The sequence below is a fragment of the Notamacropus eugenii genome, chromosome 1 (assembly GCF_028372415.1).
Source record: "Notamacropus eugenii isolate mMacEug1 chromosome 1, mMacEug1.pri_v2, whole genome shotgun sequence".
Lineage (NCBI taxonomy): Eukaryota > Metazoa > Chordata > Mammalia > Diprotodontia > Macropodidae > Notamacropus > Notamacropus eugenii.
In genome coordinates, this window is record NC_092872.1 from 707,926,972 (window position 1) to 707,951,488 (window position 24,517).

The 24,517-nt window shown below is 43.9% G+C and overlaps 1 protein-coding gene across 4 annotated transcripts; it reads left to right on the plus strand.

The window, feature by feature from the left end:
* The first annotated feature begins 489 nt into the window (after nucleotides 1–489).
* On the plus strand, nucleotides 490–22,876 carry DEF8 (differentially expressed in FDCP 8 homolog). Of its 4 annotated transcripts, XR_011972922.1 has the most exons (13): nucleotides 490–689; nucleotides 6,110–6,244; nucleotides 9,240–9,337; nucleotides 10,855–11,004; nucleotides 12,609–12,750; nucleotides 12,855–13,019; nucleotides 13,956–14,083; nucleotides 14,290–14,403; nucleotides 16,529–16,609; nucleotides 17,018–17,158; nucleotides 18,553–18,662; nucleotides 19,711–19,877; nucleotides 20,798–22,876. XR_011972922.1 is itself a non-coding variant. In XM_072636402.1 (12 exons), the coding sequence occupies exons 2-12, from the start codon at nucleotides 6,121–6,123 to the stop codon at nucleotides 19,811–19,813; spliced, it is 1,356 nt and encodes a 451-aa protein (XP_072492503.1). In that variant the 5' UTR covers nucleotides 490–689; nucleotides 6,110–6,120; the 3' UTR covers nucleotides 19,814–22,876. The 4 variants fall into 4 exon arrangements, 3 of the variants coding, with proteins under 3 accessions (XP_072492503.1, XP_072492505.1, XP_072492504.1); XM_072636402.1 differs by having other exon boundaries at nucleotides 19,711–22,876; XM_072636403.1 differs by lacking the exon at nucleotides 490–689 and adding an exon at nucleotides 896–1,080 and having other exon boundaries at nucleotides 19,711–22,876.
* Nucleotides 22,877–24,517: the final 1,641 nt, after the last annotated feature.

A 24,517-nucleotide genomic window follows, 5' to 3' on the forward strand; every position in this document is an offset into this window, starting at 1 on the left:
ATAAATCACTTCATTTGTTCTCCTCTAATTTCAGGACTGATCTCTACGGGATTTTTAAATTTTTAATTGAAAATTTTAGGTTTCTTTTGTTTTACATATCTGTATTTCCCAATGTTCGTCTCTTATAACAAAGAATAAAATACAGGGGAAAAACAGTTTAGAACTAACCAACACAGCAACCAAATCTGACAAATGCCTTGCTCTACTCGCAGTTTCCCATCCCTGCAAAAGTACGGTGTTATCTGTCATCTCTTCTTTGGGGCTAAACAGTACCGCCTCTTTCAAATGGACTAGTCTGAGGTTTTTATTTGGCCGGTAGGGAAGGACAACATTCCAGGTGGAGGTCACCTCCTGAATAGATGGAGGGAGAGGTGTTTGAAAGGCAAGAAGAAAGCGTGTAAGTAGCCCTCCTAGCCTGAGGCGGCAGCATGGCCCCAAGCTTAGCTAAGGGAGGCGGCCGCTCTGGGCTCGGGACGCCCGCCTGCCTCATCTCGGTTCCCCGGGACAGCTAATGTTACAATGTAGCAGGCGCGGCTGCGGTGGCAGCAGCTGTGGCAATAGCAAACAGCGGTAGCGGCTGCCGCGGCCGCACTAGAAGCCCGCGGACCTGGGGCTGGGGGAACCAGCAACAGCAGCCGCAGCCGCCGCAGCAGCAGCGCCGGAGTCTGGGGGCTGCGGGCGATGCTCGGGTGAGTGTGCAAGACGACTGCTGGAGGGGTGATGTGGGGAAGATTTGTACCCCCTCTTTGCCCCACCCCTTTCCTTCCTTCTTTCTCCTCCCCCTCCCCTTTTTCTCCACCCCCCCCCCCACTCCTTCCTTCCTCTCTCCTCCTCCTTCCCCTCTCTCCTCTTCTCCCCTCATTTCCCCCTCCCTCTTCCTTTTCCCTCCTCCCTCCTGGATGCTGGAGGCCCAGTCTGGGACCCCTATGGTCAAAGCGTTGGAGGGTCCCACCGCACCCCACCTTCCTCCCTTGGCTGAAGGCCCCCGGGAACGGGGTGTAGAAGTGGGCAGGCACTGGAAAAAGACCCAAGAGAGAGGCTCTAGTGTCCTGGCACCCTCATCTTGTTAACAGACTCCAGGTTTGGGGCTGGGGTTTACCTTGGCACTGGGTATGGGGAGGTGGGGAGTATTAACTTCATGTAGTGGTGGGCAGCCTGACTAGGGAAGGGAACTGTGTAGTGCAGGAGACACAGGGAAGGAATTATCAGCCACCCCACTCCTTCAGCCCCGAACCCTGGCTTATAAAGGCTCAATGACATTATCATAATTTGGTAACATCAAACCGTTTAAAAAACACTTTCTTTACTGAACTGCAAGATAGCGATGTAGTAGTATCCCTACTTTACAGTTGTGGAAACTGAGACTTGGTGTTTAGTCTTTGGTGACACCGCTAGAGAGGCCTCAGGGCTTGAGGCTATCAGCCTTTTTCTACTTTTTGTGAAACTCAGCTTTTCGATGTGCCCACCCCCTCTCATCTTCTCTTTTATCTATACCCATCCCAGAGCAGGGGGAGCTCCCCAGACTTCAGGTCCTAATACTTTCCACCTTTGGTACCTAAGAGAATGAGCAGGTAAGAGCCCTGAGCTCCTTCAGACTCCTGAAAAGTAGAAACTTCCTATGTGTTTGTTGATGGTGATATAGTGCTGGAAATCTGATCCTTTAAATACTTCAGGCTAAGGCCCCGCCCACTTTTGAGTCAGGAGATGACAGAGCATCCTGGGGATATATAGTCAGCATAACAATTTTTAGTGATAATGTTTTGGTCAGAAAACCACTTTGAAAGCCCTATGATATTGCGCACTGGAGCTGAATTTGGGCACCTCCAACCTTCCGTTTGGGGTCTAACAAATGAATGAGAGGAATTATTTGAGTGCACCGATGAGCAGGGGGTGTTACTGTCATGATAACATGCCACACTGATGTGTGCCAATGGAGGCCCAGCTTGGAATTTACTTGTTTTGCTTCAGGGACGGGAAGGACAAGGGAGGGAACGTCTCATTGCTTCTCTGTGAAGTCACACTTTGCAGTTGTGTTCTTGTCCAGTGTGTTTTGTCGGGTCCCACTGGAAACTTAATTAATAACGTGATTTTTTTTTTTAAACTGCCAAGTCATTCCCCTCGCCCCCAGAGGCAAAGATGAAGATGAGAGGAAGGTCAGGTTTGTTCCATTGTGGGAGTGGGGAAAGAACATAGTTTGCCTAGCATGAAGTAAGCACTTAAATACTTTTGATTCACTTGGTTTCATTTTTCCTTTGTGTACTGTCAAAGAGCATTGGATCCAAAGGATCCCTTTAAAAATCCCTTCTCTTGGAAGACCTGAGTTTGAATCCTAGCTGTGTGTGACCTTAGGAAAGTCATTAGCCTCTCTGAGTTATGGTTTTAAGAAGGTTGTATTAGGTGGTCTCTTAGGTTGCTTCCAGTTTTAAATTTTATGAATATGAAATAAAAATATACCTCCCTCCCAAGTCTCCCCTTGCCACCCTACTCCCCTGGTTCTCTGCCATACCTGGAAATCTCTCCCTCCCTATCTCTGCTTCCTGGCTCTGTGGCTTCTTTCAAATTTCAGCTAAAATCCCACCTCCTCCAGGAAGCCTTTCCTAGGTCCCGTACTGCTACTGTCCTCCCTCAGAGATTTTCTCCAGTTTATCCTGCATTTATTAGGTTTGGGTTAGTTGTTTACATGTCTTCCCCATTTGACTATAAGCTGTCTTGCTTTTCTTTGTATCCCAGGCTCTTAGCCTTGTGCTTGACATACAGTAGGTGCTTCATCAGCACTTATTGATTGACGGGGTTCTAGAGAAAAATTTAGATCTAAAAGGAGTAAATCCTGAGCACAGTCACACCACACACCCCTTTAGTTTTGTGTCATCTCCTGTACACAGAGCAGATTCCCCGGCCTCATAAGATCACAACCTGATTGCTCCTCACATTAGGCAGGGCTACCCAGGATTTTAGAGTATTGTCATTTTGGGACACCTGAGGGAGGGAGTGCTCAGACATCGCAGTTGGTATGGCAGGAATGAATGAAATAATGAATCAAAAGACATTAAGCTCTTACCATGTACCAGGTATAATGCTGGGCACTGGGGAGCTAGGCATACAAAAACAGAATGGAAGGCAGTCTCTGCCCTCAGGGAACTTATATTTTAATGGGGGAGAACATTGTTGTTTGTCCTTCATCCTCCCAGGAGAATGTATATACTATACTAGGGACCAATGGTCCAGGAGGGATATTTTGTTTCTAAAACTAGTGAATGGGGCCACAGGGAAAGTAGATTGTCACTTGTCTTTTAGGAGCGATGACAGTTAATTTGATTGTAGTTCCAGAACTAAAAAGGAGGGGGTAAGATGAAAAGGGGCCCAGCATGGAGGCTGATGAGTTGGCTACAGAATACAGTCAAGTAAACGTACTAGGTGTATGGCACAGTGGACATGATACTAGGCTACCAGTGAGGAAGACTCGAGTTCAAATCCACCCCTGATATTCATTGGCTGGGTGACCCTGGGGAGATCAATCGATTTGCTTCAGTTTCCTCATCTGTAAAATAGGAATAATAATGGTACCTACCTCCCAGGGTTGTTATAAGGATCAAATAAAACAATGTTAGCCAAGTTATTGTAATTATTATTATATAATGAGCAGTTGAAGCAGTAGCCCCTGGTCAGCACCATGGGGCCCCCACACAGATGTTCCAGGCATAATGGGTTAAGTCTTCCTATGCTTTGATTTCTGGCTGGCAGCACAACTGCTGGTGAGGGAGCTAGAGAGTGGAAATGATTTATCAATAAAAGTAAAATTAATAGGATGATGAAGCTGAAGGAAAAATCACTCCCCCAGCCTCTATTAAGCCATAACTGAGCTCCAAGTTACTGGCTTTCCCGGGTCTGATCTGCACGTGTGGTGTGAAGATGCCAAAGCCCCAGCAGTCCCGCCTTACTGGACAAGTAGAAATTGAGGGATCTTGACCAGGCCCTGGTGCTAGCTGTGTGATGGCAGGGAAGTCACCCTCTCTGGATTGTTCCCATTTCTTTCATTAAGATTATGTTCTAGATGATCTCTGAGGTGTCTTTTTTCTGACTATAAAAATTCTGTCATTGATTGCAACTTGGGTTGTTAAAGAACGAAGGCATTTGATTCATTTCTGAGTGATGTGATAAGTCAACAAGTATTTTATTTCCTCTATTTTGGGCAGTATTTGAGAGGTGGTAAAGTCACATCTCATCTACCTTAAGCAGGAGATGTCCAAGGACAAAACAATAGGTTTATTAGTTGTTCAAAAATATTCAGTTGCATTATGTGTAAGAGTGAAAAAACTGGAAACCACCTTTTGTTCCGTTATTAAGAGAATGGCTGAATAAATATGTCCTTAACAGATCACATGCTGAAATATATATATGAATGGAAAGGCATGTTATGGTGCTGTCAAAATGGCAGGGGTGGAGAATGCAAGGGCATTTTGGAAAAACATCTATTGTGGTTCAGTCTTTTCAGTTATGTCCCACTCTTTATGATCCCATTTGGGATTTTCTTGGCAAAGATACTGGAGTGGTTTGCCATGTCCTTCTCCAGCCCTTTTTACAGGTGAGCAAACTGAGGCCAACAGGGTGAAGTGACTTGCTCAGGGTCACACAGCTAGTAAATATCTGAAGCTAGATTTGAACTCAGGAAGAGGAGTCTTCCTGACTCCAGGCCCTGCACTCTATCTACTGCACCACCCAGTTGACCTTATAGAAAGACTTAGAAGAATGTGGTCTTAAAAGAATATATACATTGTTGTCCACATATATAATTAAAAAAAATCAGCAACAGAGATTTAAGTACACAGATAAAGAAGAGATGGGAAGGGACACAGAAAATAATTATTCTGTGAAAGTTTTAAATTGTTTTTTTGTTTGTTCAAATGTAATTATTTTAGATTTTATGGCTTTCCTTGGGATTCTGTTCCTTATTTTGTTTGTATTTGTTGAAATTATTGTTAAATGACTAATATGGAAATATGTTTTGCATGACTACACATATAAAATCAAAATAATAATTTTATGTTAAATTGCTTGCCTTCTCAATGAAGGGAGAGAGAAAGGAGGAGAGAATCTGGAATTTGAAAATTTTGAAATAAATGTTTAAAATTGTTTTTACATGTAATTGGGAAAAACAAAGAGCTAAATAAATGAAAAATAAAAAGATGAAGTTAAAAAAAGAAATTAGTATTAAGCTTATCATAACAGCAGTTAATATTATTCTTTTTTTTTTTTTCACAAAAAGTTGAATCTTATCTAGGTCAGAAAGAGAGTTAGAGAATAACTGATTGTTCCAGAGGGAACATTTGAAATGAACAGTTTTTTCAGCTGTGTTCTCTAGCTGGGACTGAGCAGGGTGATGTAAGGGCTTCTCGTGACCCCTCTTGGCTAGGTTAGAACTGTGGGAAAGGGACACACTTGCTGTTTCTCAGGCTGTGGATTCAAATCCCTGAGCTGCTAGCTTAGTTCCAGAGGACTGATCTGTTGTCATTGATGCTTTTGCTAATGGCCCTAGCAATTTTGGAGTCACTGAATGAATGAATGACATCAAGATTTACTCTACGTCCTTGCTGATTTCAGCTTCTAACTCTGTGCACTTTCACTGATCGGTTCCCTTGCCTTACCAGTTTACTTTGTCTGTGTCTTTTTTGTATCTTGTGACTCCCCCATTAGATCATGAGCTTCTTTAGGGCAGGAACTGTCTTTTGCCTCTTTGTATCTCCAGGGCTTAGCACATCACCTGGAACATAGTAGGTGCTTAGTAAATACTTGTTAACTTTCCTTTTATTCAGAAGCTAGCAGATCTAGGGATGGAGTTTTCTGTTCTGGCTGAATTCCTGGAGTTGGGGTAAAGAAGAGGGATGGCACAGGCTAGTTTTTTGAGTTGTTCTCATCCTGGGATTCCCTCAGGGGAAGTGAAAGGGGGGAGGAGCAGTTTGGGGAAATGCAGCTTGTACCTTCCTGTCTCAGAGAGGGAACTTGGGACATCTGGGGTGAAGTGAAGCCTTGGAAGCTGGTTTCATACCATGTGCAAAGGCAGGAGTTCTGAAGGGCTTTTTCCTTCACGGCTGCCTTGCTGTGGTCTCCACAGGCTGGACTGCTATGGAATATGATGAGAAGCTGGCACGCTTTCGACAAGCCCACCTCAACCCCTTCAACAAACAGCTGCCTGGCAGGCAGCATGAGCAGACGACTGACAAGGCTCCAGAGGACCTCTCTCCTGAAGGTGAGTACTCCATGCTTGAAGGGGAGAGGAGCCCACAGAGAGACAGCAGAGGACAGTGGAAAGAACCCTGGATTTAGAGTGAGAATGCCTAGGTTCAAATCTTGGCTCGGCTTTAGAGACACGAGCTAAGTCACTTTTTCTGCCGAAGCCTATATTGCTTCATCTGTAAAATGGGAGGGTTGGCCTCAGTGGCCTCTAAGGTCTCTTCCAGTTCTAAATCTGTGAATCCTTTGAGGGCTATATCACCCACTCCCTTCTCTGCCTGCAGTTACTCTGGCTGCCTCAATTTCCTCAAGTATAAAATGGAGAAAATAGCACCTCCCTCCCAAGGTTGTTGTGAAGGTCAAAGCAGATATTTGCAAAGCATTTACACGGTACCTGACACATTGTAGGAACTATATAAATGCTAGTTGTTGTCTAGCGGTTAGTACCCTCCCTGGCAAAGAAAATCCTGATAGACTTTGTATATATTTTGCATTTATATTTTGTATATACTTTGCATTCATTTCTCTTTACATGTTATTTTGAACTAATAGAATTCAAGCTTCTTGAGAGCATGACTTGGTCTTTCTTTTCTCTTTGCATCTCTGGTACCTGGTGAAGTATCTGGCATATTGTTCATGTTTGTACATGTTTGTTGAATCGAATTGACCCTTTGGGCTGTTGACTCTTAAAATACAACCAATGACTGTCCAGCATGGGCTGTTACAGTCTCTTCACCAGAAGGGAAAGAGTAAGGAGAGAAAATGTCAACTCCAAGGGTAAAAGTGGTTGGATTTGGAGATTATTTGGGGATTTAAGTTACCTCTGTTTGCTAGTTCATCATTTATAACAAGCAATAAATAGTTCACTTTGCTTTAGTGGGTGCTGATTAGAGAAGGAGAGTCAGCTGTCCTTGGGAGAAATAACACCCAGGAAGGCCCCTTCCCCCTAGGCGGACACAGTTGGGGCAGTTTTTTATCCTCAGAGTTCCTGCAGAACAGGCCTGGGAAGGAACAAACCAAATACCTGCTCACAGAGAAGGAATGGCTGGTATTGGGAGAAGAGTTAATTCTTGTAGGGTTCCTCCAGGGGGAGAAGGAGGCAGAAAAAGAGATAATGGCTATAGCCCCACAGAATGCATTCACCATTCAGAATGGCAAAACCAGTGAAATCAGTGGTCTTTGTCCTTCCTTCTTGAACCACTTTGTCCTGGTATCTACCTGCTCTCTCCTACCATCCCCTCCATCACCCCTGATTGAACCTGTAACTTATTTCTTTAGTTCAGCAAACTAAAATTTGTTAAGTCCCTATTATGTGCTAGGGACTGTGCTAGGCACCAGGGATACAAAGACACAATGAACACTGTTCCTCTTCTCAAAGAACTTAACATTCTGTGTGGTTCTCAAGATGATTAGCTCATCTGACCAACCATTACAGGTAATGGGAGAAGGCTTTTAGGGGACCATTTCCCTCTCCCAAATAGCATATGCATCTTCATAACTTTCTTTTTTTCTTATTTTTCTCAATTATTAGGCATTTATTTTCTTAACCTCATCTCCTCCTCAAGGGATTGGGGGGAGAAACCAAACCCTTGTAATAACTATGCATAGTCAAACAAAACAAAGTCCATATTGGCCATGTCCAAAAACAGATATCTTGCTCTGCATATTTAGTCCAGTCACCTCTCTACCAAGAAGTGGGTAGCATTCTCTATCATCAGTCTTTTGAAATTATCTTGGATCATTTAAAAGTTATACTTTGGAGGCTGCTGTCACATGTATGGCAGATCATGGTTTATATCATATCAAGTTCTGGGTTGGGGAAGGGAAGAGAATTGCCTTCCTTATCGATGTGTGTGTGTGTGCGCGCGCTTGTGCATACGTTTGTTTGTTAGCCTGATGTACCTAGACATACCTCATTGCCAGCAGCCGCTTTGTGATGGGGAGGCCACCCAGGATCCCAGGGGAAGTTGGGTCTTTTTCAGTCCTTAGGGACGCTTGTTTGCTACTGCCACTGCTGCAACCACTTCCTTTCCTTGTTTCCTACTCACTTACCTTCTGCTGCCTTCATGAGGCTCTGGTTGGGGAAGAGGAAGGAAGCATGGCTTGGTTGTTTTGGGATGCTCCACAAAAATGAAAATTTTTATAAGATCTGTCTCTGGTCACTGGTCCTTGACCTATACATTGTTGTCATTCAGTCATGTCTGACTTCATGCCCTTTGGACCAATACTGTCCATGGAGTTTTCTTGGCAAAGATACTGGCATGATTTGCTATTTCCTTCGCCAGTATACTCCTTATACTTCATGGCAAAATGAATGACTAGGGGATCAGGATCCAGTTGGAAAGATGCTTTTTTTAGCTAAGACTATAAGGTTGAAAAGGCTTTAGAGAAGGGAAGGATTTAATGAAAAGGAACCCCTGGGAAAGTTTATATTTTTAAAATAAAATTTAGTTATTAATTTAAATAAAATGTTTGATGAATAAAAATAATGTCCTTTATGACTGAATATTCAACAAATGTTTGACTTTTTAAAAATCGATAATTCCTTTGGGGGCACACCCTGGTGAAGCATGTCATTCATTTCTATACCATCTCTTCCATACAGTAGTCTTCAGCCCACTTCTGCTTGCCAACATGAGAGAAGGGTTCTGCTTCTCTGGTCTAGTATCCAGTGACCTTCATGACTTTGCCCTCTGCCCTTGGGGACTTAGACAAATATAACCTGGTGCATACAGGGAGCTAAGTTATAAAAGCAGACTGCCAGAAAGTGTTTGGAAATGGGGGTAGGAAAGGAGTTCTCCTTGGTCCTGAAGGACCAAGCTCAAAACCCCAAACTCAGCTAGAATGTAGTTTTTAGCTCTAGTGGATGCTCTGGTTTTGGGTACAGACAGGCATCCCTTAATTAAGAGACTTAGAATCTTAATGAATGGGGAAAGATAGCAGTTTAAAAAACCCAAGGTCAGTTATTTGCTCCTTATTCCTCATTTTTCCTTCTCTGTGACTCATTGCAGACTCACCACTGGATCAATCCCATCAGGAACCAGAGTTCAGGTGTACTGAACGCATGATGGACTTGGGCCTGGCTGAGGACCACTTTTCTCGTCCTGTGGTATGTGCCCCTGGGTGGTAAAATGTGCCTACTGAAAACTCACTTTGGGCTCCTGTCTGTGTGGGAAAGGAGAAGGACTCGTGAGTTTCTTCTTCCTTCTCTCCAAAGCAAAGGATCTTCCTGCCCATCCAGGTGTAGCCAAATCCTCAATGTCTGTTATCTCTGGTCCTTTCATGTGTTGTCCCTGGTCCAGGAGTTCTTATCTTGAGGGGATCCATGGACTTGCTTTTTTCAGTGTCTATTTCAATATCATCGATTTCCTTTATAAATTTGTGTAATTTGTCTTATGCATGAAAAACCTTATTCTGAGAAGGGATCTATAGCATTCAGCAGACTGCCAAAGGGATCCAACACACAAAAAAGGCAAAGAACCCTTTCTCTGGACTATCATGATTTCATTTCTCCTTCTTCAGCCTTTCTCCACCTTTAGCCTCCACACTTTCCCAGTGGCCTCTTCCCTGAGTAGATCTGGGAAGGAGGGGGAACATCATAATGTTCCTTTCTTCCCCTCCTCCTGACTAGACTATGAGGGCAGGAGTCCTGGGTTCTAGTCCAAACCCTGTCACCAATTCCAGTCTCCATGCCTTTTCATAGGCTGTCCCTCATACATTCTTACTTTCATCCATAGCTCCCTGTGATGGCCCATATGAAGTTCCACCTCTCACAAGAGGCCATTTCTGACTCGCTCTGTTGTATTAATGCTCTACTCCCCATGAATGTTTATGTTTATCTGTGTCCATGTTCTCCTTCTCCCCTCTTCATAGACACTAAGTTCCTTGAGGACAGGGGACTTATATCTCCAGTGCCTGGCATGTAGTAGGCATTTAATAAACATTTGTTGATTTGGATTTAACTCACCACCTGACCTTCAGCAAATTCCTTTCTTTTCCTGGGCCTCATTTCCTCCTCTATAAAGGAGACAGTCAATGGATCATCGAATATAATCCTTCTTCCATACCACAGTCCTTCACATACTTGCTATCCTGTCCTCCTTTCCTCCAAGATTTATTTTCTCCAGGGTCAACATCCCTATTTTCTCCAACTGATCCTTGTATGACAACATACCTAGGTCCCTTGCCTTCCAGTTGTCCTCGTCTGAATATACTCTAGTGTGTTGGTGTCCTCCCTGAAATATGGTGCCCAGAATGCAGTGTCTCAGATGTGCTCTGATGGGGCACCATTACCTGACTTCTCCTCTGAGCCCTGTGACCCCAGGGCTCTTTCTCTTGCCAGTTGTAGGCACTAGAACATGTGGCTTTGGCCAGTAGGTCTTGCGAATATATCAAACTACCAGAGATTACTGGGTTTGGGGATCAGAGTTTGGTTTAACAGAGTAGGGAAGGGGCCTGCCCAGACCCTAGATCCTCACAGCCAATAGTCCACAGCCCCAGCTACTGTTAAGAGGGTGCTCTGGGTTTGGGTGTTGGGGCAAGGGTTTGATGATTTGAGTTTAGAAGATGCACATGCAGGGGCTGGGGTGATAGAGGTGTTTCTAACCCCGAACCCTGTCTGGGCAGGGTCTGTTCCTGGCTTCAGACATCGAGCAGCTTCGGCAGGCCATTGAGGAGTGCAAGCAGGTGATCTTGGAGCTGCCGGAGCACTCCGAGAAGCAGAAGGATGCTGTCGTGAGGCTCATCCACCTCCGGCTGAAGCTCCAGGAGCTGAAGGTGTGTACTCACCCATGTCTGTTCCCTTACAGCCACAGGACAAAGTCCAGAGGGGCAAATCTAAAGGGTGGCTGCCAGCTTTATCTTCTTGGTAAATTCTCTGGCACAGAACTGGGAGAAACCTCAGGTTGCACCTAACCCGATCTGAACCTAACAGTAATCATGGCTAGCTAGCCTTCCCTAGAAGAACTCAAGGGAGGGGAACTTCTACTCCAATTTCGGATCAGTTTCATTGTGAAGTTTTATCCTGTCATGAAGCTGCCTCGATCTGCTTTTCTGTAACTTCCACCCCTTCATCCTAGTTGGATCTTCTGGGATCCAGCAGAACAGGTGTAATCCCTTCTCCACATATCAACCCTTCAAATACTTACCACTCAGTTCCCCACTAAGACTTCTCTTCTCCAGGATAAACATCCCCATTTCCTCCAATTGGTGCCTGTATGACATTGTCCTCAGCCTTTTGCTAACCTGGATATACTCCCTAAAATACTGGGGGCTTCCCTATTGGAGTACCCACAACTGAATGTATTATCCTAGATGTGATCTGACAGGGACCATTACCTCATTTCTTTTTTTTTTTCCACTCAATAGTATTTTATTTTTTCCAATTTCATGAAAAGACAGTTTTCAACATTCACTTTGATAAGATTTTGAGTTCCAAATTTTCTCCCTCCCCTCCTTCCTCCCTAAGACAGCAAGCAATCTGATATAGGTTATACATGTACAACCATATTAATCATAATTCCATATTAGTTATGTTGTGAAAGAAGACTTAGAACAAAAGGGAAAAAACCACAAAAAAAAAAAAAAAGTGAAAATAGTCTGCTTTGATCAACATTCAGACTCCATAGTTCTTTATCTGGATGTAGATAGTATTTTTCATCATGAGTCTTTTAGAATTGTCTTGAATTGTTGTATTGCTGAGAGGAGCTAAGTGAATCATAGTTTATCATCACATGCTGTTGCTGTTACTGTGTACAATGTTTGCCTGATTTTGCTCACTTCACTCAGTATCGGTGCTTGTAAGTCTTTCTAAATTTTTCTGAAAGCTGCCTGCTCATCATTTCTTATAGCACAATGGTATTCCATTACGTTCATATGCCACAGCTTGTTCAGCCGTTCCCCAATCGATGGGCATTCCCTCAATTTCCAATTCTTTGCCACCACGAAAAGAGCTACTATAAATATTTTTGTGCATGCATCACCTCATTCTATGACCCCTTGTCCATAACTGATAATCATAATATGATTATTAGTTGTTATTTATAGTTCCAGGGGAACTCAAGGCAAATTGCTACCATCAGGAAAGATCTACAGGCAGTTCAGGGTTCTTGAAAAGCATGTCCTGCAGGATTCCTTATCCAAAGCAAACTAGCCACTTTTCAGATACCCTAGTTCCAGCCTACTGAGTCAGCATCCCTGGGAACATGAAGAGAGTGGTAACTTGAATATAGCCTGATGGTCTGCACTCATGTTTCCTTTAAAGGTGAGGGGCATGAGCTGAGAAGTCAGCTTATGGTAGGAGGAGAGGAGAAGAGGAATTCTCAGGGAATCTCTTCTTTCTGCCCCTTAATATATCTATGTGCCCTGCCCCCATGTTATAGGATCCTAATGAAGATGAGCCCAATATCCGTGTCCTCCTTGAGCACCGATTCTACAAGGAAAAGAGCAAAAGTGTCAAGCAGACCTGTGACAAATGTAGCACTATCATCTGGGGCCTGATCCAGACATGGTACACCTGCACAGGCAAGTCACCAGGACCTTGGGCCCTTCCAGAGTTGGGAGTGGAGTGGGCATTGAGACTTGATGGGGCCTATGCGTCTTCTTATCTCTTTCCTTATCTTCTACAGGTTGCTACTATCGCTGTCATAGCAAGTGCCTGAATCTCATCTCCAAGCCCTGTGTTCGCTCAAAGGTCAGTCACCAGGCAGAGTATGAGCTGAACATTTGCCCGGAGACTGGTCTAGATAGTCAAGATTATCGCTGTGCTGAGTGCCGGGCACCAGTGTCTCTACGTGAGTGTTCTCCATATGCCTATCCTACTGATTACTCCAGCCTTGGTATATCCTGATGGATGAGGAGGGCAACAAGAGAGTGGGGAAACAGGAGTACACATGATGGCCTCTTAATCATTTTTCGAATATAAGATATATGGTAGGATACTGCACTAGGTGATTGTGATACGAAGATCCAACTCATGGGCTTTGCTGTTAAGGGACTTATGATATAGTCTGGAAGATAGAACAGGGACCTAAAGAGATCATAGATACCATGAAAGAGAAGTTAACTGCCAGATTCATAGTATGAAAATATATATTATAGGAATTCTGAGGAGGGAGTGAGTCCTGAGGGCTGAGCCAGTCAGGGAAAGCTTTGATGAAGAGATGGAGACTTGAGCTTGGATTTGAGGGAAGAAAAAGACTTATAGAATGAGGATAGAAAGATAGGATATTCTAGGTAGGAAGAGGCATGAGCAAGTGTGTCTATGACACAGGGAATCAGTTTCAGTGGGTTTGAAGTCTGTCTCTCGAATAGATGGCAATATCCTGAGGGAGGCTGAGGTACAGTCACTGGGAAATAAGTTAGGATGGGCAGCATAGTATAGAACTGGACTCCTTGTATTTCAATATAATTTGGTTTTCTTTATAAGCCTATGTGTTTTATGTCTTTAAAAACCTAATTCTGAGAAGGGATCCATTGGCTTCCCCAGACCAGGTCCATGACACTAAAAAGGTTAAGAACCCCTAGTATAAAGAACAATGTACTGGAAGTCAGGAACCTAGGTTTGAGGCTCAACATTGACTACCTTTGATATTAGCTGGAGGCAACTGAATGAGATTTGAGAATAGTGTTTAGGACCTGACCTTTTAAAAAAATCCTTCTTCTTGCTTTGACATATTGTTTTGTTTTATTTACTTTTATTTATATTTTGCTTTTGTTTTTCCTCTTAGGGGGTGTGCCTAGTGAGGCTCGGCAGTGTGACTACACTGGTCAGTATTACTGCAGTAACTGCCACTGGAATGACCTGGCTGTCATTCCTGCCCGAGTCATCCATAACTGGGACTTTGAACCTCGGAAGGTGAGGAGGCTTACCTGGACACTTGGACCACTTCCCCAAGTCCCACTTTGCCTTTTCTTTGCAGAAGGGGCTGTTTGAATTAGAGAGAAGAATGGCTGGGATCAGGGGGGTGGGAGATGGGAAATCACTCTCTTATTGGACCCAGGCGAAGGGAGGACAGCCAAGGGAGGTAATTATTGGGTGGTAAGGGCAGTGTCCTTCCCTAGGTATCTCGATGCAGCATGCGCTATCTCACACTGATGGTGTCCCGGCCAGTGCTCAAGCTACGGGAGATCAACCCGCTCTTATTCAACTATGTGGAGGAGCTGGTGGAGATCCGGGTAAGCTCAGAAGAGCAAGCCCCAGGAAGGGCTCTTGGATCAGGTGCCCCTGATTCCAGATAGCTTCACATTTGGTATTTGTTCATTCAGGAAGCATTTATAGGCCAGAAAGTATGGTAGAGATGAAATGACAGAAATGGAACGACAGACAGAACCACTCTTCTAGGGACTGAATGCTATTGTGAGGAAACGATATGCTACAATCTATAAGAACAAAATGTATACATGTATGTATACAAAGTAAATGCAGAGTAATGGGGGAGGCAATCGCCAAAGCGTAGGAAAGACTCAAAAGCTGGTGAGTGAGCTTTGGAGGAGCAAGCAATTCTAAGAGGCAGAGGTGAGGAGGGGGCCTTCCAGGCATGAGAAGGGGTTCTGTGTGGAATCTCTTGTACTACGGATATCAGCCAGGATAGTCTGGTTGGGAAGTAGAATATGTGAAGGAGAGTCGTGTGTAAATCACCTGGAAAGGTAGTCTAGAGCCAGATTGTGAAGGGCTTGAGTCAAAGAGATAATATGTGTATAGTGCTTGGGTGGCCAGTGGTGCAATGAGTAGACAGCCCAGCCCAGGGTCAGGGAGATCTGAGTTCAAATCCAGCCTCAGATACTTTCTAGCTGAGTGACCCTGGGCAGGTCACTTAACCTTGTTTACCTCCGTTTCCTTATCTGTAAAATTAGAAGGAAATGACAAATTATTCTAGTATCTGCCAAAAAAAAACCCCAAATGGGGTCACAAAGAGTCAGACGTAACTGAACAACAACAAAATATAGCACTTACTTTGTGCTAGCCACTGTGTTAAGTGCTTAACAATTATTATCTCATTTGATCCTCACAACAATCCTGAGAGATAAGTACTGTTATTATCCCCATTTTACAGATGAAGAAATTAAGGCAAACAGAGGTTAAGTGATTTATCCAGGGTTACACAATAAGTGTCTGAGGTCAGATTTGAACTCATTCTGATACTCTCTCTACTCACTGCACCACCTAGCTGACTACTCCCCAGGTGTTTGTATTGTCTTCTAGACTCATAGGGTGGAATGACATGATGGGCCCTGTGCTTTAAGAGTATCACTTTGGGGAAATGAGAATTTGGACAGGAAAGAGGTCATTTGGGGGGGTTACTGTGATAGTCAGGGTGAATTGTGTTGAGGCCTTGACTTAGGATTGTGGCTGTGTGAGTGGAGAGAAGAGGAATGTAGAGGGTGTGTGGCAGAGAAATAGAATTAGCAACACTTAATACCTGGTTAGATGTAGAGATAAATTTGGGGGTGGCAGTGCCCTGAGTAGAGCAAACATGAATGCCCCGAGCTGACCTCTAGGGCAGTATTTCTCAAACTTTTTGATCTCAGAACACCTTTAGACTCATAAAAATTATTTAGAACCCTCCCCTAAAGAGCTTTTGTTTATATAGATTATATCTATTGTTATTTGCTGCATTTGAAATGAAAACATCTTAGTTTCATTATAAAAATAGTTTTAACCTCAGTTGGACCCACTGAAAGGATCTTGGAATCTCCAGACAGTCCCTATACCATACTTCTACGACAGGCATAGCTGTCTTTTTTTGGAGGGGGGGGGGGGGTGCTGTCTCTATGATTCCATTGGTTTAGGGGAGAGGTGCCAAAAACATTTAGCAAAACTCTAGAGTGTGGCCTGAACCAGATGAAAATATAATTGGGAAGTGTTTTAACAAAATAAAATACAACACAACATAAAGAGTGTTCATTTGTAGTTTTCTAAGTCAAATATGTTACTGCCGAGGATCCATTTCTATTTCAATTTGACACAGCTGGTCTAGGGAACTCCAAATGAGCACATTCCCTATATCAGTGCAGATTGGTACCTTATCTGCACTTTCTATCTTAGGGAGTTACCTGATGCATTGCGAGATTAAACAGCTTACACAGGTCACTGCCAGTATGTGTGTAAATGGAACATAGGTCTTCCTGATTCTGAAATCAGCCCTTTGTCCACTCCCCCATGCTGGATCTCTAAGCCTCTGCAAGGGTGAGAAACAGTAGCCACAAATGAAGTGTGTGTGCCAAAATCTAGACCATATCACCTTTTCCTAGGACTCTGTTGTCTGCTGGTGGTACTTCATCTTTTCTACCTTCTCTGCAGAAACTGCGCCAGGATATCTTGCTCATGAAGCCATATTTCATCACTTGCAAAGAGGCCATGGAATCTCGTCTACTGTTACAGGTCAGGCCACTTCTGGGGAAGCACATGGGAAGGGAGAAGACTTCACAGGACAGAGCATGCATGTGTGTAGACATGCTCAGGATGTAGCCTGTTTGCATTAATTTGATTGATCACACTGGCGTCTCGTCTGTGATATTAATACCCCTAAATCAACTGATCTCTGCTCATTTGAGGCAACTGTGACATCTAGACCAAATGAACCCAGGTAAATATGTTTGTTATAAGGCCCCTTAGAGTCTCCATCCTTCCCCCTTTAGCCAACTCTCGACTCTTAAGGAGGTTGAGAGAGCACTGGGTAAGTTTGCCTAGGGTTGGACTGGGCTATGCAGGAAGTGGATGTCAGTAAGTAGAATGGATGTGACCTGTGAGTAGTCGGACTCCCAGTCCAGAGCAGCTCTGGCCTTACAGCTCCAGGACCGGCAGCACTTTGTGGAAAACGATGAGATGTACTCCCTGCAGGACCTAGTGGACATCAACATTGGCCGCCTCAGCTGCTCTCTGACAGAGATTCATACTCTCTTCGCCAAACACATCAAGCTAGACTGTGAGGTGAGGCATAGTCAAGGCAGGGGAGAGTGGCCTCCTGCCTTTTGGGCTTTTCTTACTCCTCTGACCTGACCTGACATAACAAGCCACTTAAACCCTGACTCTGTGGGTCAGAGTTAATGTTCTCTATTAAATAAGTTCGAAGACGGCAGATTTGGCCAATTCCTGGTTCTTTCTTAGGCCTATGAGAGCTAGAAGAGGGTGGTTGCAGAGAGAGGGCAGGGCAGGTGTCCAGGCTAGTATTTGTGGCTGGTGAGTAAACTCAGCAGATCCCATGGATTGATTCACTATCTCTATGCAGATTTCCACATCTATCTGTCCAGTGCCAATTCCTCCTGAACTCAAGCATTACCAGTAGTCTGTTGGATATCTCTATTTGGATGTCTCATTGTCCTCTCAGACTCAACATGTCCAAAACAAAACTCATGTTTTCCTCAAAACTCTTGAAAAACTTCCTAATTTAGCTGTTTCTGTGGAGGGTACCACCATCCTTGTAAATTCACAACCTTAGAGTCATCATTGACTCTTTATTCTCTCATATCCAGTCAGTTGCAAAGTCTATTGATTCTATCTCTACATTTTCTATTATATGCCACTCTCTTAACTCACATAGCCATTACCCTAGTTCATAACTCCATTACTTGTGGCCTGGGTTATTGCAGTAGCCTGATAACTTGATCTCCCTATTTCTAGTTTATCAGTTTTTCAAGCTGTCCCCTACATGGTTGTCAAAATAATATTCTAAAATTCATGTCTGATCATGTCATTTTCTTCTCAAAAATCATCAGTCACTTCCGATTGCCACTAAAGTAAAAAGACAGACTCTCCAGCCTGACTTCCGCAGTCTTGGCTCTCAGTACCATTTCAGACTAGTTCATATTTCTCCCTCTCATGAACTTGATGTTCTGGCCAAACTGACCTTCTGGCCCTTTGCTAAACAAGCCATCTTGTTTAGCCTCACGTTTTTGCATGGGTTGTTGCTCATGCCTACAGTATACCTGGACTCTACCTTCCTCACCTCTGCCTCTGAGAATCCCATTTCCTTCAAGGCTCAGGTCAGGTGCCCTCTTACAGGAGGTTGGGGGTTGCCTTTCCTGAGCCCCCAGTTGGTAGTGCAGATATTCCTTTATATTTACATATCTTTGTACATATTATATCCTTCCCACTCCTGGTAGAATAGAAGCTCCCTGAAGGCAAGGATTGTTTCTTTTTCTTTTCGAGTATCCTCCATGCTTAACATAGGTCTGTATACACAGCAGGTATTTAATAAGTGCTTGTGAAATTGAATAAGTGAGGTTAGCAGGCTGGGAAAAGTGTTTGTCCTGAGCAGGGATGAGGTTCCTGGTGGGGCTGCCCCATCCTGCATTTGTCTCAGTTACTGTCTCTTCCATCCCTAGCGATGTCAGGCCAAAGGTTTTGTATGTGAACTCTGCAAAGAGGGTGATGTACTTTTCCCCTTCGACAGCCACACATCAGTATGCACAGACTGCTCTGCCGTCTTCCACAGGTAGGAACCTTCTTGACCTCTTGCTGTTCTAGCCCCTACTGCTTTTTTATTTTTCCCTTGCACCTGACATTCATGCCTAGAATAACAGGACCTCATGGTTTGTGGTTAACCTCCAGGTTTTCTCCTATTGGATCCTTTAATAGGACTTGTTCATTCTCAGAATTTTGTAGTCTTGCCCTCATGAACTCTGTGTGACGGGGAGGAGATGGGGAGGAAAGGTAAAGGTACCTTACCTTTAAGGTAAAGGTACCTTAAAGGTGCATACCCTCACCCCCCCCACACACACATATACATGTAGAGCTAGTCTATACTGCTAGATGCACTGAAATCTTTAGAGTCAAGCAACATGGCCTCCAGTCCCTATTAACTCGAAGCTCTGTGTTCTTCAGTAAATCCCCACACCTCAATTCATCATTCATTATCAATAATATTTGTATTAATTACCTCAAAGGGTTGGCATGTATAAAGCATTTGGTAATACTGGTAATAAAAAGTTCTCTCTCTGTTATTGTTTATTAATAATAACTCTCACTGTTACCAAGAAATACTGAGCTGAACAGAGGGTTAAATTGTCATTTGTTAGTCTTTCATTTTCCTGAAGGATGGGATCCTCCTGGCTGAGAGTTCAAGGGTCACTGGTGATTAAAGAACCAGCAAGACCAGGCCCTGGGTGTGGAGCAGAGTGGGAATATTAATGCCCATGTGACTATTGGGTCATCAGGTTAAGCAATTCATGTCTGTTTTGCTAAGTTTAGGAGCTTGTACTGAGGGTAATGGGAGCAGCCCAGGAAAACTGCTCTGGGAGATGATGTCACTCTCTGCTTCCTTGGCCCACCGAAAGCAGCTCCGTCTCTCTGGGCTACTTTTGTCCTTAAAGGGCACTGATAATGCTAAGTGCTGTATAAGATAGGGTGTTCGAATGAGCCTACTGTACGTGGCAAAGGCATCAGATTAGCCAAGTACCCATGATCTTACTGTCCCCAGTGCTTCCTTTTGAGAGTCCCCAGGCTGACCTGAATATCTCTGCTTCTCTTTTTGTATTACTTAGGGATTGCTACTATGACAACTCTACCACGTGTCCCAAATGTGCCCGGCTGAACTTGCGGAAACAGTCCCTCTTCCAGGAGCCCAGTCCAGAAGCTGAGGCCTAGAATGCTGGTATTCCTGCCCCAGTGCCCTGCCAACACACCAGCCACTGCCAGCACCAAAGACAAGGTGTCAAAATATTAAGGAGACTCCCTAGTGATTCAGGGAGGCGCTATGCTGCTGGCTCTTCTCCCTCCTTTGGGGCTGGAGACATGAACCAAATGAACAAGGACAGTCATGCAAAAGCACAGAGGACAGGGCTCTTTTGGAATGAAGAAATGAGGGTGGTTCTTGGGTACCATGTTGTGCAGCTGATGCTGTCTCAAACATTAGGGCAGGGGCTATGGTATGACATGGTCTTAATGGGCAGAAGCATCCACATTCATGTCAGCCGCTGTGTTGGTGGGAATCGGGTGTGGGGAAGGTGTCCTCATCTCCCCAGGGAAGCAGAGCCCAGCCAACTTCCTTTAGGGACCCAGGATGCAGTGACCAGGGACCTCTTTGGTTTCTCTTCCTGCTGGGTGTGTATAGACCAGGCCCTGCCTCTGGAATGGGAGGGTAGCAAGTTAGCTACCAGCATGGATACTGGGAGGGTAATCAGTAATACCCAATGAATCTGGGCTAATCAGACCCTCAAACCTTGAGGCTGTGAGGAGCTTCTTTCCTGAGACTGTCCTGGAAAGGAAAGAAGGGGTTTTATCTAGTATCCTTCACACCACCTCCCTCCCTGGAGGCTGCTAGTTTTATTGGCTAAGGCTGTTAATTATCATCGAATATTGCCCTTCTCCCCATGTCCTTGCTAGAGTCACCTGGCCAAGTGGGAAATTTCATTCTTATTCCTCTAAGTTCTTTTTTGAGGGAAGGGGAAGCACTGTAGGGCTAATGGGCCCTGCCTGTCTTCTGTTTTTGTGTATTCCATCTAGCTCTTCTTGCCTCTGCCCATACCTCTGCCGAGGGCGGAGGAAATAGGTGCTTCTCTTGCTGGGTGGCATGACAGTTATTCTTCCTTCTTTGGCTCAGTTTAACTTGTGTCTTGGGTTTCCAACCAGGCCACCATATGGGCAAGAGAAGAGCAGCACCCTGAGAAAGCGGATGCCTTGGACCCCACACCGTATAAGTGCTGGGAGCTGCTCTGTGTATGGTGTGAAGCCTGACAAAAAGTTTGTTAGGGGAGAAAGAGAGATGAAACACTCTTTACAAAAGGCAATCTTCACACTTCTCTGGACCAAACTGCCAGCCAGGAACCTTGGTTTTGCCACTCTTGTTCCCCATAGAGGGAGACTTTGGGGCTGGGGAATGTAGGGATGGAAACCACAAGGCCTTTCCTGAATGTTTGGCACTTGTCTTTTTGTTTACATGTAGAGCTGGGACACGCTGGTCCCACTTCTAGCCTCACAAAAGGCCCGAGTCTGGGAGCAAGCTGCTTAGTTCCCCTCCACGAAAGATTAGTGGGGAAAAGATGACGTGGAGAACAGGGATGGAAAATTTCAGTAATGAACATTTGTATTTGGTAGCCATTTTTCATTGTGGAATTAGAGGCTATATCTCTTCCAAGACCTTTATCTCTTATCCTTCCTCTTCACCAGGCTTTCTCATTCCTTGGGCCTGGGGTGCAGAAAGGGCACATACTAGATTATTTGTTCCATCTGTAGAAAAGCCTCTGATGAAGACCATAGCTGAGTTTCTGATCCCTACAGTAAGGGGGAGGGTCCCAAATACTTGGTGGAGGAAGAAGAAAACTACAGTGTGTCTTGAGAAGGAGAGCCATGCCCTACTTCATTCAGGTCAGTCCCTGAACACCTCCATTATATCACTGATAGGGAAGCAGTGGACTTGTTTCAGAGAGGTAAATATCGGGTCAGAGGAGGAACATGGAAGAAAGATCTACAGGTTTCTGTGTTACCCTCTACCGGTAGTGAACTGGGTTGGAGTAGCAGGTGGACTATCTGCTACATGGCTACATTCTGTTTCTCTAGCAGTGGTAGCTTCATGACCTTTGCTCCTTTTCCTTCTCTACACACATTACTGTGCTTGAGATGGCCTCGTGCTTTGGTTTTTGATTGAATATGGTATATAAAGTCAGAAAAGTAGCTTTAGAATAGGATGGATTGTGGCTCCCCTTCTGACGTCCATCTTCCTTCCTGATGAGAGCAAAAGAGGGGATGTTTCTGTGTAGGCAGGGGGCAAAGTGGCTCCTTGGCCCAATTGCAAATTGGACAAAAGGAACATGGCCCAGTTAAGTCTCCGAATCTCAGTGAATCCTCCTTCATTTACACTGTTTCCTGATGGGGCATGTCATAGTAAGAATACAGTTATGTTCATCTGCTCAAATTCTGTGGCTTTGGGCAGGTCACTTTACCTGTTTGTATCAATTTGCCCCATCTGGAAAATGGGGAGAGTAATACTGACCTACCTCATGGTGGGACTGTGAGAAAGTTAATGTTGGTAAAGCACTTTAGCAGACAAAGCATGCAATGTGAGTGCTAAATATTATTTTATTGGACCTCATTCTTCCCTATCCTCTTTTGCATCAGAAAAGGGGGAGAATCAAATGACTACTTTAAAATGCCCCTTGATCTTTTCTCCATCCCCACAATTCTTTTCTATATGACACTTTTCTGATCATTGAATTTGATTTCTGATTTACTCTGCAATAAGGGTCATATATGTTATTGGGATTTCCCTATCATGTAATAAGTAGAAAAGATTACCACACAAAAAAAACCCACTTTGCACAAAAATATCAGTAGGTTAGCAACTGTTGGAAAGAGTTTACTTTCTTTCCTCACGAACCCTGCCTCCTTTGCTATTCCTTCTGGTGGAAGTAGAATATTTTCTTTGATCTTCCCCAGTGTCCCAAAGACCATATTTACAAAGGAAAAAAATAAGCAAGGGGCCAGTTGATTATGTAACAGACACTGCATTACACTGTGCTCTCTCTAGGCAGATGGGAAATGCCTCCAAAGTTAACAAAGGGGGCTAGGCCTTGTGGCAGTATCTGCCTTTGGTAAGCACAAAGCCAGACTGCTCTATGGCAAGCCAAGTGCCCAAACACTTGCCTGAGAAATGGATTCAGCAGTTATATTGACTATCCAAATGACTGTATTATTAAATAATTTTAAAGTGTACTGTGATGTGTGTGGTAAATCCCCCCCCTTGGTATCTATCAACATAAGTGATGCATGTGTGTGTACACCCTTAGAAGGTATGTTGGGTGAGAGAATAGGGATAGGTGACAAAGCTCATGGCATTTAAGTAAGAGTTCTGGATGTTTCTGGAAAAGCAATGGTTAAGATATACCCAGAAGTCAAGGAGCTGTTTCTTTTAGCATCAACTAGAAGTCTCAGCAAACAGAGTCTAGGCCTTTTTGCAACAGGAGGTAGATCTGAGTGTGATTCAGTCCAATTCATGGTGATTGTTCCAAGCTTAACTACAGCCACTGCTTGGCTGGATGTAGCAAATCACTGAGGGACTGCCTACGCATTACACTGCATCAAAATGTGGCCAAACATTAGTCCATTGGGACCCATCCCCTATGCTTAAATGAAACTTGCCTCAGGAACAGAAACTGTTTACACTTCTCCACACCTCAAGGCACATGCAACAGTATATAAAGTTAGAAATAAGCTTCTGGGCACATGATTTCTAAAATCTTTAAGCATAATTGTTCCAACTCTGGGAATATCAGGAACTATATTTAGTGTTAGGTGCAACTCATCTTTTAAAAACACAAATTTAAGGGGCATTTCTAGAATTAAAATTTAATATATATAAGTCACAAAGTGAAAATACCATAACTAAAAATAACAAACTCTGGCTTGCCCTGCAAAGTGACACATCAAATTGTGGGAAGGAAACAGGAAGACATTATGATCCTTTTCTATATCATGAAAATCTCTCATCACTATTTTATTTTTCTTGATCACTTTACTAAGAAAATTTCTGCTCCCCAAAAGCATCCTAAGATAGTTGCTTGGAATGCCGTTTCTTCTCATTGTACAGCTCTCTATAACAGCTTATTGTGTCACTGACTCCTCTTGAAACTTTAAATTTCCTTTCACTATTGGGATCATTATTTGCAAGGATTTGCATGCCTGCCTCAAAATGGGAAAAGGCTTCAGACAATTCTTTTGTGGTCAGTTGTCGAAGGATGGGTGGAGCATCTTCATTCTCTTCCTTTTCTTCTGCAGCTCGCTCTTGTTCCAATTGCATAAGTTCCTCATTCGACAAGTCTTCATCATGAAACTGTAGCCACTGGCCTATATCTGCTTCTACAAGTTCTCCAAAGCCTATGTCACTTGCAAGGGCCACAATGTCTTGCTGAACCTGTGTCATAGTTTCTATCTGAGAAACATCATGAACATGCACACACTCAGGCCATATCTTCTTCCACACACTATTCATCAGTGATGGCTCAAGTTCTTCCCATGCTTCAGCAATGTTATCCACAGCATTCATGATGTTGTAGTTTCTCCAAAGTTCCCTAATAGTATCCTTGTCCCCTCCATCAGTTCCCCCTATAAGATGTTGAAAAGTCTTCCTCAGGTAACAAGCCCTGAAGGTGGAGATTACACCTTGACCCACGGGTTGGATGGAGTCTGCTTTGTTTTCAATGAGGTATTCTACTCTGACATTATCACAGAGATCACTTAAATTTACAGGGTGACATGGGGCATTTTCTAGGATGAGTAACGCTTTGTTGGCAAGGTTATTTTGGGCACAGTACTTTTCAACAGCAGGACAAAAAAAGTACGTGAACCATTCATGAA